This window comes from Spea bombifrons, chromosome 1 (genome assembly GCF_027358695.1).
Source record: "Spea bombifrons isolate aSpeBom1 chromosome 1, aSpeBom1.2.pri, whole genome shotgun sequence".
NCBI lineage: Eukaryota > Metazoa > Chordata > Amphibia > Anura > Pelobatidae > Spea > Spea bombifrons.
Genome location: NC_071087.1, coordinates 30,685,284 through 30,700,175, shown reverse-complemented (window position 1 = coordinate 30,700,175; position 14,892 = coordinate 30,685,284). Strand labels below are relative to the sequence as shown.

General features: G+C 39.5%; 1 protein-coding gene across 1 annotated transcript; it reads right to left on the bottom strand.

Annotated features, from left to right (window-relative positions):
* Nucleotides 1–1,701: 1,701 nt before the first annotated feature.
* Nucleotides 1,702–6,176, bottom strand: LOC128483582 (histone PARylation factor 1). Its single transcript, XM_053459821.1, has 8 exons — nt 6,054–6,176; nt 5,001–5,166; nt 4,569–4,749; nt 4,105–4,203; nt 3,761–3,911; nt 3,262–3,349; nt 2,792–2,964; nt 1,702–1,916 (listed from the first exon to the last, which is right to left on the bottom strand). Exons 1-8 carry the CDS (start codon nt 6,135–6,137, stop codon nt 1,785–1,787), a joined length of 1,074 nt encoding a protein of 357 aa, XP_053315796.1. The 5' UTR covers nt 6,138–6,176; the 3' UTR covers nt 1,702–1,784.
* Nucleotides 6,177–14,892: the final 8,716 nt, after the last annotated feature.

The following is a 14,892-nucleotide window of genomic DNA, read 5'->3' as shown; positions in this document are numbered from 1 at the left end:
CTGTTGCCATGGAAATTGCAATCATAACCAAAAGTAATGAACGGCAGTAGTGCTCCATTTGTAGAACTTTTCATCATTTGGTTTCATTACTGACCCTGAAATCCGCTCTAAACTGTCCTTTAATGTACACTTTCCCTCAGGTAGAAGTTGTAACAGCCTTCCTCTTCCATGGTCTGACAATTCTTGCTGCTGACTGGCTGCTTGAAGTGCCAGGAAAGTGTTTCCATTGAAACTAATGGGAGCATGTTCTGCGCCCACTGATGATGATCTCACAGCCAGTGCTAAAACTGACTGACAGTAACTCCATCACATGAAGGGAGATGGGTTTGGCCAAAAACATGTCCTATATGGAAACTAGCTGCGTGTGTGTGTGTGTGGGGGGAGCATTTGCAAAAGGTACACAATGGAAATGTAAATGGACTTCTTAGTTCTAAGCATGCAAAAGTCCATATGGTGCTTGGAGGGTCCTTTCACAGTTGTGGAAGCCACAAATATAACATGGTCTGCTGCATAGAACCATCACAACTACACTGACCATCACACCTGCATCAGCTTGTTGGACAAAAACCATGCTCATTAATAGGAAATTGCCCCCCTCGGCATGCATCTCTGTAAAGGGATACGCGAATGCCCCTGGCCAAAAAATGCATGGTTAAAACGAAAAATCTGACACTGGTCAACGCTGCATGACAGCTTTAGAATCCCCTTCCTTACGATAATGCGCTTTGTGCTCATGATGCTGATAACGGTGAAGGTGTGGGGGGAGGGGGCTGGTTTCTTGTCCAAAAATACTGTTTCAACCATTAAAAATATATTTAACCCCTTAAGGACTAGGGTAACTGTACAATGTTTCCAAAAAATAACTTTATGTTTTTATCAACTGATTTCCCACAAATGCCACTTTTTTGTTTTTCTTTTCAGAAGTAGGGCTTTCTTTTGAATTTTATATATAATCGTAGCAAGAAAATAAAAACCTAAAAAAGTGGGAAAATGTCAAAAAGCCAAATTTTTCGATTTCACCTACAGCAAAACCCTACACAACTTGTGCAAATGGGGTGGGGGGGACAACGTTTTAGGTATTTGTCCCACTTTTGGTAACACCTCACACATCTGATACGTGCATCAACATTATTGCCCCAATTATAGGCTGCAGGCTTAGTTTAGTGCTGTTTTAAAGAACATTTACTTTGCTCAGCTGCACTTACTTCTCTTGCCACTTCTGTCTTTGTCTTTCCCCCAGTACTGGCCCCGTTGACCAGGGTTCCTGGAGCTCTTCTGCAAAAGGGGCAGAGCCACCACGCACATCCTCTCCCCTGATTGGAGGAACAGGGTGTGTTCTGTGGCTCCACCGTCTTACAGGAGAGCCATGAACCTTAGTGTGTCGGGTAGGGGTAGCGGTTAGGCAAGTGCATGTACTACGTTAGCGTAATGATCAATTAAGTCAGAGGCTATCGATCGGGTCATTAGTGATCAAAAGCAATATTCACTTAAGTGACATTGATCAGCGAGACTGATGTACTCTGTTTTGTCATGGCGTACTTGGTACGGTATGTGAGGGGGTTAAAGACTAATTATTAGAGGAACTGTGAGAACTCTGATCCAAGGCATGCATGTTTTATATTTGTACAATTGTTGGACATTAACACACAATTTTGCAATTTGTTTTGTTTTTTCCATGAGGCAAAAGAACAGAAAACCGCATTTTATTACAAAACTATTTTTATGAAACACAGGATACAATAAAGAGAAAAACAAACTGAACAACACTCAAGGGCACAGCTGGATTAGGTAGAGAGCTGGTTCACGTTGTCTCGGCTCCGGCTTAATAGATGACATTCAATTATTTCTGCAAATAGATTCCTTTTCAAGAGTTTGTACGCAAGAGGCAGCAGCTGGCCAGCAACTTTGTGAAAGTACTGGAAAACAAATGAGAAAAGTTGGGAAGCCTTTATCATGGTAAAGTCTGCACAATATTTAAGGGCACATCCTTCGCACTGCTGCTAGCAGAGAAATTACACTGGGCGCCATTCCGCAAAATGTACTTTTCATCTGCAAACCCAGTTACGCTCCTACACAGCGTGCAGCACCCATCAGCTTTATGTCAACCGGTTAGTATAAGAGATATGGAGGGTTCCTGCCAGCATTACGTGGTAGAAGTACAAGGCGAAAGCTTCCTCACACCATTAAAGAGATGTATATAATATACAGCTACATACACATCACACAAGTTTTCCAATATGCACTAAGAAAACGTAAGGCCACCTGAACTACACCTAGTTATTAATGCTCGATGCCAGACGTGTCATCCAAGTAATCAATTGATTTTTTTTGCTCCCAGTTTAAGGCAGAATATAGTAAAGGTTCTTTTAAGTCTTGAAAGTAGTGGCATATCTCCATAGTACCATCTACTCAATGCGAGCACCTACCATATGGTTATCGGTATATACAAGGTAGAAACCTTCTTATAACCTCAAAGGATATACTACATTTTCACACATTTCAGTACCATTCAGATCTAGAACACTCCCACTGAAATTGTGCACTAACAGGGGAAGTTTCCAATGCCCTTAATATAACTGCAATCGCATTGTATGAACACGTTAGATGGTGCCTTCAGCTTTTTCAGATGTGTTGTAGATGTAAAATAGAGCTGCAGGAGTTTAGAGCAAAGCTGCTGGTTTCATTGTACAGAGCACATGGCACAATAATCACTAAAAGGAAGCTCATTTAATCAATGGCTTGTCTCATCTCATTCAGGCCGACTCTCCCTTACACGGCAATGGCAACTTACGTGTGATCCATAACAGAAGAGGTCAATTCCCAGCTCATATCCCATGCCGTAATCGCATTCATCATTCGCAAACTGAACAAAAGTGATCATCTCTTGAATGGGTGCAAAGGCTTTCATTCTCTTCTCATCATTTGCTGCTTCCACAATATTTTTACAAATCCGCTTAAGGTTACCTACAGAGGAAAAGAGAAATCCGAACAGGTGTCAAGGTAGCATTTTTCCTGGTAAAAACATACTCTTATGACAACGGGGTTTTTTTGCGTAAAGATATTTGACCGGAGAGTCGTAGTTTAATTATCATAAAGGATTTCTCAGCATAAAGCATTGGGCTGGAATCTGTGTCCTTCCATGTGTAAGGAGACTAAGGGAATATCGCTGATTTAACCATAGCTTTTCCTGCAGAAGAAGCTCATTGAGATCGGCCCTTCATAATGTATAATGAAATCAAGGAGTCGAAATCAGAAACTTACTATCCGTTTCAGGAAGCTCTCGGTAGCCAACATCATTCTTGTCCACTGGGACCACGAGGCCTGCCCCATGGAATGACTTTGTTACAACCTGAAAGTAACAGAAGCATTAAAGCAGAGGAGTACATTTTTACACAAAACTATTTGGATTAATAACAAAATCGTATCTCTACAGGATTTTTTTTTCTACTACCGCAAGCAAGCCTAAGCCTCAGTATTTACAGAACATACATTGAGAACTATATTAATTTGATATTTCCATGGTTTCTCTTATTAAAGGAATAGAAATGGCTCTGAATGTAAGTCATGGATTTCCTTTGGCATTTCAAACGAATATGTTAGAACGTTTGGGAGTAGAGTTCATTTTCGTTACTTCACCTTTACCAGGCGAAACCGTAATGGATCACTGAACTTATTTGCATGAGGTTGGGGCAGCAATGTATAAACTTCTTAAAAGCAACAAGTTTTTTACCGACGGTAAATAAGTTATTAACAGGCATACTTTCTTATCTCTCTTTTTCATCGCAGCAGATTTTTGTTCTAATGAATACCCGAGAGCTTCTGCTGCCGCCGTCAACTTCTCTACCAAGTCTTTTACAGGGGATGACGTTCTCTTATCTGTGACTTCTTTCAGCTTCTTAGATGCAAACTGTCTGAGAAAAAGGAATAATGTTGAATGTATATATGGAATTCAATGCATGTATTAATCACTCCCAATACTGTGTCTTGCCAACAGCCATTCACTGTTGAGTTAAAATAATGTGTCAAGGATTATGACCGGATGCACAATGCCAAGTGATAAAGGGACAGTTGAAATAAATACACACTAAGAAAAAAACAACTTACTTGACAGCAGAAAATATGTTATCGCCGAGTTGAGTAATGAGACACCCTTTACTTGCTTCATTAGCACCAACAAACACCGGGAGCTCTTCAGGAGAGTCCCTGGGAAAACAATATGTTTAAATTTCAGACACGTAATGCCGCCTTATTCACATTTTCCTTTATTTTAACAAAAAGCTGCAACTAGGGAATAAAGCGTCCTAATGAAAAGGCTGGGTATCATAGTAAATACCTTTACTCTACCATACAGTATAGCAGAAAAGCAGAAAGAATCCGATATTTTAAATTAGTAAAAAAAAAAAAAAAATACATATATATACATACACACACATACACAGAGCCATCATATGGGGAATGGGTGTATTCATCCTAAGGCCTCTAAGTTTTGTTCCACTTGTCTGTGGTTGCAGGGCCAGCACCACAGACTGGGAGTAGCCAAGTTTGCTGCAATAAACTTTACATCTTACCTAAAATAGCCCATGTGAAACTGTGTTCTCCCCTCCTCTACCAGAACAGTCTGGAACTCGGGTGGATCATAGAAAAACCTCCAGTGCAGGTTGTAGTTAACGTCTGTCTTTTTCTTATGTTCACCAGAAAGAATGTCATACGGACCAACCAGCTGCAGGCCAAGGCTAGACACCAGTGCATCTGAAACAAATAATTTATTCTAACTAATAGAATATATAATATTCTGACTAATAAAATTATTTGCTGGGTCCAGAACGTTACTGGAAGATACTCATTGACGTGCATGTTTGCTTCCATCAGCACCAAAAGAGTGACTGTTTTGTTGTATTAGAGGCAAAAACCATAAGACATCAGCATACGTTTCACTTCAGGATGGTCAGTTTGAGTTTGCTTCAAGCTTTAAAAATCAATAGTGAAAATAAGCATTTTACCACAGGGAGCTTCGGGGTTAACCTCTGCACAAAATGTCCAAAAATGGTAGAAGTCTTCTGGCATGGCGAGTCGGTACAGACTTTCTACGTCTTGCCGTGCAGCAACAGGTACATCCGCTTGGTCCGAGCGTCGCTTCTTAACTTCATGTTTCACAGAGTCTTCGGTCTGAAGGAAAGAAAAACATTTCTAAGATATTCACATACCAACAATAGTTACATAATGATTATATTTAAAAAATGTCTGGGTCACTAAAAAAAAAATATGCAAGCCTATATACTAAAACAGTCATAAAATTAAGTTTTTTTTTTATATTAAGATTATTCTTGCCGTCGGCTAGAAGCAGCAGCAGGAACGCACGGCCATTGAAATCAAAGGGGCTTCTGCCCATGGGTAAGGGGGTCTCGACAGAGACATCCACCAAGACAGCGGTCTAGGCGACTGGCTCCAAGTACATCATCGCCAAGAAGATGAGTGAGACACCACTAAAAACAGGACCATGCAGCAACTATATCCATTATATATGCCATACATTACACCCTGGGAGGGCATCAACATTTATTATTATTATCTTTTATTTATATAGCACCAACAGTTTACGCAGCGATTAATACAATACATATACTCAAGGGGTATGACAAGATGAGAACTGACAGACTAAGACTAACCGATACATTAGGTGGAGCAAGATCTTGGGTATATAAACAGCGTAAAGCGTAGTGGGGGTCGATCTAATAAAGGGGGAGTTGGAAGCTCTCTATTATGAAGGGCCAACACTGGAATGCTACTCCAGCAAGGGCTGACCTGGCCCTTTATAACGTTTATCTAACTGATTTTACTATACATTATACAGGGCCAGCCGAGTTTATCTGCAGCTGAAGCACACTGTGGTAGGAGATTCGTAATGTGTAGTGAAGTCAAAGAGCTGAAACACAAATCGCCAGCAAAATGTCCATTTAGCGAATAAACCCCTTTGGTTAGTAGAAGAGCACTCGGCATGGGTTATCTGAAAAATTATCGGGGTTTTTTGAGACCGCACCCTCCCAGGTCCTCACCTGCTGCCCGGTTCGCGGTTTCCTTTTCCCGCCTCCCGCCATGACAGGCTCCCTGCTTGGCGCGCGTTTTGCTCTAGACGTCATCCTCTTCTGCCAACTACTTCAACCTGAACCCCGCGCACCACGTCGCACAGAAATGACGTAAACGTGCAGGGTCGCGTTATGTTATGATACGTTTCCCTATCGCAGCCATCTTTGTTGGGCCATTAGTAATGAAACAGTTGACCTTCGTGATTATAATTTACGTTTGTTCTCAGCGCCGAAGACGCTTTAGAGATTGTAGCATCCCTAAATTATGTTGTTATTGACATTTTTTTCGTGCTTTCGTGTAAAGCGTAATATAATTTCCGACACCAAATACACCCGAAATTCCATTTATGTTTATTGTCCTCTAGATTCAACAATGTATTTAATACCTAAAATGTACAAGTCCTGTGATTTCTTGCCATGATTACATATGGTGCACCGGGCTTCAGAGATAAGGGTGACGTCATCTAGTCTCGTCGCCGCAGTGTGTTTTACTCCACTCGGCCAGGAGATGGCGCACTGGTTTAGGATGTAAATTGGTTCCAGCAACATTCTAAACTTAGACACGTGGCTATAGTGACATCGTGTCCTGCTGATGACTATGTATGTCACTGCGTAATGTAATTACGTAATACATCGTTATGTACACTGTGTGATTTTAAAGCCATATTATACTATTTCTATAGAATATATTGGGACGGAAGAGCACTGGGATCAATTCCAACATTCAAGGCATTTGTAAAAAGGAACGTCAGGAGAGGATAAGAGTAACAAAGAGGGTGGTATTAGCAAAATGGACAATTACCATAAAAGGGCGGAGCCTCAGCACACACCCTCTCTGCCAATTGGAGGAACAGTGGAGAGGCTGTCCCTGTGGTGCACACTGTGCTCCGCCCTTTTGCGGAGGTACTCCGAGAGGCCAGAATATTGCAGACGGATTCATGGAGAAAGAGAAGCGTTAGTGCATCACTCTTTCCCCATATATCTGTCTGTAATATCCTGGCCTCTTACATCCACAAAAGGGCGGAGCCAGGGCATGCACCACAGGGACAGCCTCTCCTCTGTTCCTCCAATCAGGGGAGAGAGGGTGCACGGAGGCTCCTTTTGCAGAAGTACCTGGATAACAGAGCTGATACCAGGAAGAATGATAGGCTTAGGTTCCAAGATGCAGCCATTTACATCGGGGTTCTTACATTGGAGGAGGGATGCCCCTGCAGTTTGTGTTACGCTATTCCAGACTAGTCTGGTTACTATACCACTAGGTCATGTAACATCGCTCCATTCCTGCCTCCTCATGCTGGTCCAATATCGTTCACAAAGGGCCAGTCTCACCTGGAACCAACCTATTACAGGTGAGACCCCCTCCCCGTTGTGAACAATTTTGGACTGGCCAAGGCCAGCCAGACCCTGGTTAGTGGTAATTACCATTAAACGGTAACTGTAAACTATACATTACATTTATTTATACAGCGCCAGCGGATTGTGTAGTGCTATTACAACAGGGGGGACAGTGGGAAGTAATGATAACAATAAAACTGCCATTATACATTTGTCAATTCGATTAACACACATTAAGACATAATGGCAAAAAGTAGGGGAAAGCCCTACAAGCTCTTATAGTAATAGTCCATTTCATACAGTTTTACCATGCAAATATTTTATTTATTCGTCTAGGAAGTGATTAGTAACGAGTGTTTTCAGAAGATAATAATCCATGCAAAATCCAAAATTAACAATTGCACTCCAAATGCCAAATTTCTGCCCGGTGCCAAATAACTGCAGCAGTAAATAATATAAAGTCCAAAAATAATTACCGGCACTCCAGGGACTTTGCAAATGACCACACAAACAACTTCGGTTTTTAATAATCCATGCAGATATAAGGTAAAGGTTGCAGTGCCAGGAGAGCAGACTGATGCTGTATTTATAGAATGGAACATTGAGCAGCCTGCTGTGCTGCACCCCAGGGAGCTCCCATAATTAATTTTACATCAAGGAGAAATACTGCCCAACCACTTTCTCCAAGAGAAGGTTTTCATAACATTGCAACCCATTTAACCGCACCGCAATGAATATTAATTCTGAGCTCTAATTCACTGCTCCGAAACTCTATGCCAGAAGGTTTGATGAGTAAATGCTTTTTCTTGCAAGTAGTTACAAATCGGATAATTAATTTCTCATTGCCTTTAAATATATGTATTTAAAACTTTCTTGGAGATCAGTGAAAGGGAGTTCAATAACAGTTCAATTACAGCATTAGAGGGGGGGCGATACACAAAATGGAACAATCACGTTGTATTTGTGAAGTTATCCAAATGATTGTGTCCATAAGTTGATAAGTTTCAGTTCTCTGATGGCATGCAGTACAAGGTACTTGTCTGCCCCTGAAGTGCCAACAGTGGAGGTCATAACCCCTTATTTGCCAGTTTGCTACAAATAGAATGATGGTTAGCAGTGTCATGGAGCTGAAATGTGTAATGTTGATTATGGTTGTTGCCACGTCTACGTCGTTTTTGCTTTTATAAAAAGTCACTGTTGGAACAGCTGCAGGTTTCTATGGACTCAGATAAGACTATTGATACTGCAATGCATGGCTGCAGCATTATGCCAAACACATGTTCTCCCACTCATATCATTGTATCCGATGCTTTCTGGGCAGCTGCAATTTATTTGTGAATAGCAAGTATTATAATAGCTACTATAATAAAAATATATTGTAAAGTGCAAAATTATAGTGGCACTGCAGGTATTTTGAGGCAAGTTCTTTCTTTTTTTATTTCACGTTCTTGGTTCCAACACAGTAGGGACTTGACTTTATATTCATACTCTATAGTCAACTGGATAAGCTGACACCTGTTGTGGGAAGTTAACAAAGGCACCAAAATGAAGACTCATCCCACTTGATGATTAGTCACAAAGACTGTGTACTTCAGAGATCATGTATGTTATAATGCAAGTCATTTGAATAGCAACTTGTATTTTTCTGCTAATAATACAAATGTCTGTAGTGGACATTTTGGGAGATTTAATCACACAAGTGTTTGAACCACAATATCAAGAAAACAAAATCATGAAAATGGATGTAGTGACATAGCAAAAATGATTGGGGGTCTCCCCTGCAAGACTTACAATGGGGGTTCCCAAGCTCCTCCTGCTAACACACTGTAACATTCTAACACACTGTAACATACTTACACACTGTAACATACTAACACACTGTAACATACTTACACCGATTGATTGTGTGGATAGCATAACATAAATTCTTTATCACGATTTAGGCCCGAATTAAGGGTGTCAAATTTTGCAACGATTTTCTACCTGTGTCCTGAAATTATTTCTGGACTTGGTAGTTATTTGTTTTAATATAATTTTGTATTTATGGCGGTAGGGGCTTTTTTGTTTTTGCACTGTTATCAGTGCAGCCTGGCTTGAGAGCCCAATGATGTCATGGTGACATCACTGCACTCCCAATTAATGTTTCTTATTTTTTTATTTGTTTTATTCATTTATTTGTCCCACTATTTTTTCCATTTTTTTGAATCTGCGATCAGCAAACAGGGCTCTATAGACCGGCATTGCTGAGTGCAATACATGCGATCAGCCAGCGGGGCTCTCCTGTCCTGTAGTGAACTGAGTGAGCGTCAGCACTGAGGTAAGTAAATCCTCTCTCTGTTATTTCCTCCAAGCTATGTATATTAAGATACTTTAGTTCTCCATGATCATTTTTATCTTGCAAAGCATTTACCATTGTCTATATGCGATTATGATTATAATCGTAAATATCATTTTGACAGATGTCTGAGGTGTCACAACATGTATTATTTAGTTTGATCCAAAATCCTTACAAATTAAATTTCACATCAGGTACAAACATAAATTAAACATACATGAATTATTGGCAATGTTTAACTTTTCAGTGTTTATTTATCGCAAGGAAAATAAATAAAACACAAGAGAATTGACATGCCAGTAGTTTAACTGGTGTAATGAATTACTAACTGGTTTTGGAGTCTTGTTATGGATTAAACTCTGAACTGTCAACAGCAATGTTCCCTCTAAGCTGTGAACCTGTATGCGCGCATACACATTTTGCAACCAGCACACAAAGGGTTCCTAACATATTTCTCCTAACACCTCCGTGTTCTCGTCCTCTGAGTCTGGCAGTCTGTGGTGCAGGTCATCCTCATACCCGGCACTTCACCGACAGGCAGACAAGAAACATGCTTGTATGAATATGAAGAGGGAGGACTATGGGAAGAGCATGAAAATGATGGGGAAAAGATGCTGGGCATCATTGTTGTTTTAGGGGGGCAAGAAGATGAAGGGGGATGGTTTTGATGCAATATGGGGATGGAACGTTTAGTGCTTTAGGATAATGATTGTGGTGGGGGCTGTGAATGAATTATGATGTGGGGGGTATGATGATCAGGGGCGGCTCTATGCTTACACAAACATACATACACATATGCTCACTCTAACACCTTACATGTACATAAAACACACACAGCTACTATAACACTATGCACTTACCCATACATATGTACATACACACACCCACTCTAACACCTTACACATACATGCGCGCACACACTCTTACAACATAGACACACACATGCACTCTCGTCCCTTACACATCGATACACAAGTTGATGGACATAGGGGGAACCTTCCATGATGTTTTATTTAATAGGACAACAAACAGAACAAAGTAGTTCAAAGTATAGAATAAATCTTAACTAAATACGTGACTTCATAAATTGCATTTATTTTTTATTATTTTAAAACATGGCCATAAAGTTATAGAGAGAGAGAGGCTGTGCCGGAGTACATTGGTCAGAAGGCCATGGCCAAGCAATTCCTTTTTTCCAGGAATTTACTGCGATTGTTTTATTCTTAAATAAACTACAATTGAATGTCAAGCATTCGTGTAAAAATCATTGTATACCCATCCGACTGGTGCTCAAAGGGTTTAGTATTCTGGAATGGTAGCTGTTAAGTGCTATCAGCTATGCCTAAAGTGCTCATTTTAAAGCATTTTGGGACAAATCACATTTGGAGTCTTCCCTTGTGTGTGTGTGGAGACACGTAGTTACTTCAAAGATATAGATGCCCTCAGACTTCAAAGTTTGCCATGTCAGTATTATGTGAATCATTGAGCACACTGGTGTGCTGCTGCAGCAGACAGTGAATCAGCGCAGACACTCAGCACGCTCTTGGAATACCTATTAAGCTTCTCCTAGCCGGCCTTCAGAGCTTGGATGAATGGCATCTTCCAAAATAGCACAGCGGCTACAGAAGATGCGTGCAAAGGAAGCATCTAATTGTATGACACCGCACATTATCAGAAATATACACAGTACTGCTCCAAACAAAAAGTGTCACTGGTGGCAGTGATCTTATATTTAAGAACAACAGATTAGGTAATCAAAGTATGTAACATACTTACATAAACATAAGTATGTAATCACTTACATGTCTATATTAGCTAGACTCACAGACCCTTGTGAGCGCCCTTATAGAGGAAAGTGAATAGAAAAATAGAAGCATGAATAGAACCCAGTTAGTTTGTTTTAAGAAATGTGTGTATGTCAGAGAAAATAATTTATGGCAATATTAAAACCAAGTTAATCTCACGAATATGATATTTTCTATCTCAAGTCTGCTGCTACATGCAGGTTTCTTTTTAACAAACATAACAGTAATATCTGATATTACAGTGTCTAAAATACAAATATCTCTTGAAATTCGTCAGGACGTTATATTTTCTCACGTATCTTCTTTTGCGTTGTATTCTTCATGGTCAAATTTTTTTAATTATTGCACCAGATAATTGCTTTAAATCCATTTTCATCTTTATTAATCTAAGAGTGTTAAGAGCCTGGAAGCTTTCATCAGCCCTGTCAAAGGTTAATGAATGATCTAAGGGGCGCTCAGGAATAAATCTTTCAAGATTAAAGTGAATTGTGTTCCACACATGCAGGGCTTTTAGCTGTGTGTTGAAATTATAGCCGTCTTCCTGCAAGATTGTCAATACGCCTGTATTCTGCAATAAGGAATGCGTGTGAATTACTTTCAGTAAGTATTAGTGTGAATTATTACCTGTAATGCACTCTGTGCTCGACTAAATGGCACCACTTTAACTAGTTACCTCCACTGCCCGTTACATGCTATTTACAACGTTTTATGTTTATAACTGTAATAAAGCTTTAACAAATACGTCCAAACGCACATATAAACATTACCCATTAGAACCTAACTGTCTGTGCAGATTTGATAGAACATGCCAAGTAGACCTCTGAAGCTGTGCTGAGGTATCTGGCACCAAGATGTTAGCAGCAGATCCTTTTCTTTTTTTTTATTTTTATCTTTTAATTATTTTATACAAAAATACAAAAGACTTAGACATAGTTACATAATTACATACATATCATCAAACAATTATAGACAATACATAATTTGGATTCCATGTATCAGTTTATCACCAAAAGAGTATAAAATATATCAGTGTGTTGTTGACTTTTGTAGGGTATCTTTTTGCTATTAATCCGTTGGTATAAATTAACCAATGAAAATGTATTCTTTTTTAGAATGCTACATTTTTTTTACCAATCCATTTTACCATCTAGAAGAATTTTTATCCATTTTCCCCAGGCTTCGTAACTTTTTTGATTCCATCTCTCGTGAGTCGTAATTAGTTTCTCCATATAACATTGGTGTAATATTTGGGATTTAATTTTTACCCACATTATTGGCTCTGAAATTCTCTAATTTTTAGCTATATTTATCTTAACTGCCGTTAAGATATGTAATAAAAATTGTATGTTATAAGTTGAGGATTTAGGTAAATTTATGTGCAATAATGCTCTTTCTGGTATTAATCTCCATTGTGGTCCAAATAATTCTATAAGTTTATTGGAGATATTCAGCCATATTCTATTTATGAGAGCACAGCTCCACCAGATATGGTAGATATCCCCTTTATAATGGCCACATCTCCAACAGTTCGATATATTATTAGGAGATATTTTGCCAGTAATGTGGGTACTAAGTACCATCTATTCATCAGTTTGTATTGTAATTCATTTAAATTTAAACAATGAATGTTTTTATATGATAAATTTAATGCTTTATTCCATTCCTCTATTTTAATTGAAATTCCTAGGTCATTCTCCCATTTGAGCTTGCCCACCAGAGCTCTTACAGAGCAGCAGATCCTTTTAGTCCTGTAAGTTGCGAGGTGGGGTCTCCATGGATGCATCCTGGTGCCATGTGTTCTCTAGGTAAGTGGCACACACGCACCCGGCCATCCACATGATGTAAAAGAAAACGTGATTTTTCAGACCAGGCCACCTTCTTCCATTGCTCCGTGGTCCAGTTCTTATGCCCATTTTAGGCACTTTCAGCAGTGGTGAGGGGTCTGCATGGGTTCCCTGACTAGTCTGCATAACAAACTGCGGTGCACTGTGTGTTCTGACACCTTTCTATCAGAACCAGCATTAAATCAGAACCAGCATTTTCAGCAATTTGAGCTACAGTAGCTAATTTGTTTGATTTGACCACAGGGGCCAGCATTTGCCCTCCATGTGCATCAATGAGCCTTGGCCACCCATGTCCCTGTTGCCGGTTCACTGCTTTTCCTTCCTTGGACCACTTTTGATCGGTACTGACCACTGCAGACTGGGAATAACCCCCAAGAGCTGCAGTTTTGGAGATGCCCTGACACAGTCTTCTAGCCATCACAAATTGTCTCTTGTCAAAGTCGCTCAGATCCTTAAGCTTGCCCATTTTCCTGCTTCTAGCACATCAACTTTGAGGACAAAATCTTCACTTGCTGCCTTATATATCCCATGATGACAAGATTATCAACGTTATTCACTTCACCTGTCACTGGTCATAATGTTATGGCTGATGCGTATGTATATATATATATCTATCTATATATATATATATATATATATATATCTTGTATTTTCCAGAAAGGAATAAGTGCTACTAAAATTTAACGATAACTTTTGTTTATTTTCTACAGCAAGTGTTTCAATTTCACTCAAAAATCATGGAAAAGATCGTAATTTGTGTATCTCAGTCGATTTGGTATGAACTGGACAATTCACTGGAGGTGCTTTGTGTCCCAGCTCTGACCGAAGTGACCTTCTGAGAGGAGTCAACATGTGCATGTCGAATGATCCACACTTTTGTCTCAAAAGGTTGACAGCATTTAAAGAATAACTTTGATTTCTGTTAAAGATGCCAAAGTATAAGTACAATGACTTGTTTAGCTGCTTTGTTTTGTTTTCAAATAATTACTTACCAACCATCAGTAGCGTATCATTCAGATTTCCTAAGCTGAATGACTTTGATAGGCAGTAAAAAATGAATGTAACAAGGTTGGAAATGAGAAAATCTCTTTAGAGAAGGTGAAGATTTCATTTTGTGCCCCAATAAAGTGGAGACATGGTGTGTAATCATGATGTAGGTTTGGCTGTAAGGCAAATATTATCTCCTGCGTTAACACATAATAAATTACAGTATTTTCCCTTTTTAAGTTGCATTCCGAAGTCATGTAATATGATCTTTCGGCTTGCTCGTTGTAAACACCATCATTTAAATCCACAGTATTTGAGCTTGTAGCTTGTCAAACATTTATTTAATCAACCCCATAAAATATCATTCTGGTTGGAGATGTGCGATAAGACAAATACAGGTCCCCTAACTCAATTTCCTCTTCATTACTTCTGTGTGATTCTCTGCAGGCTGATTTGAATTCAGATATTACAGCGGCTTGTTATTAGGAGAACAATGAACGTTT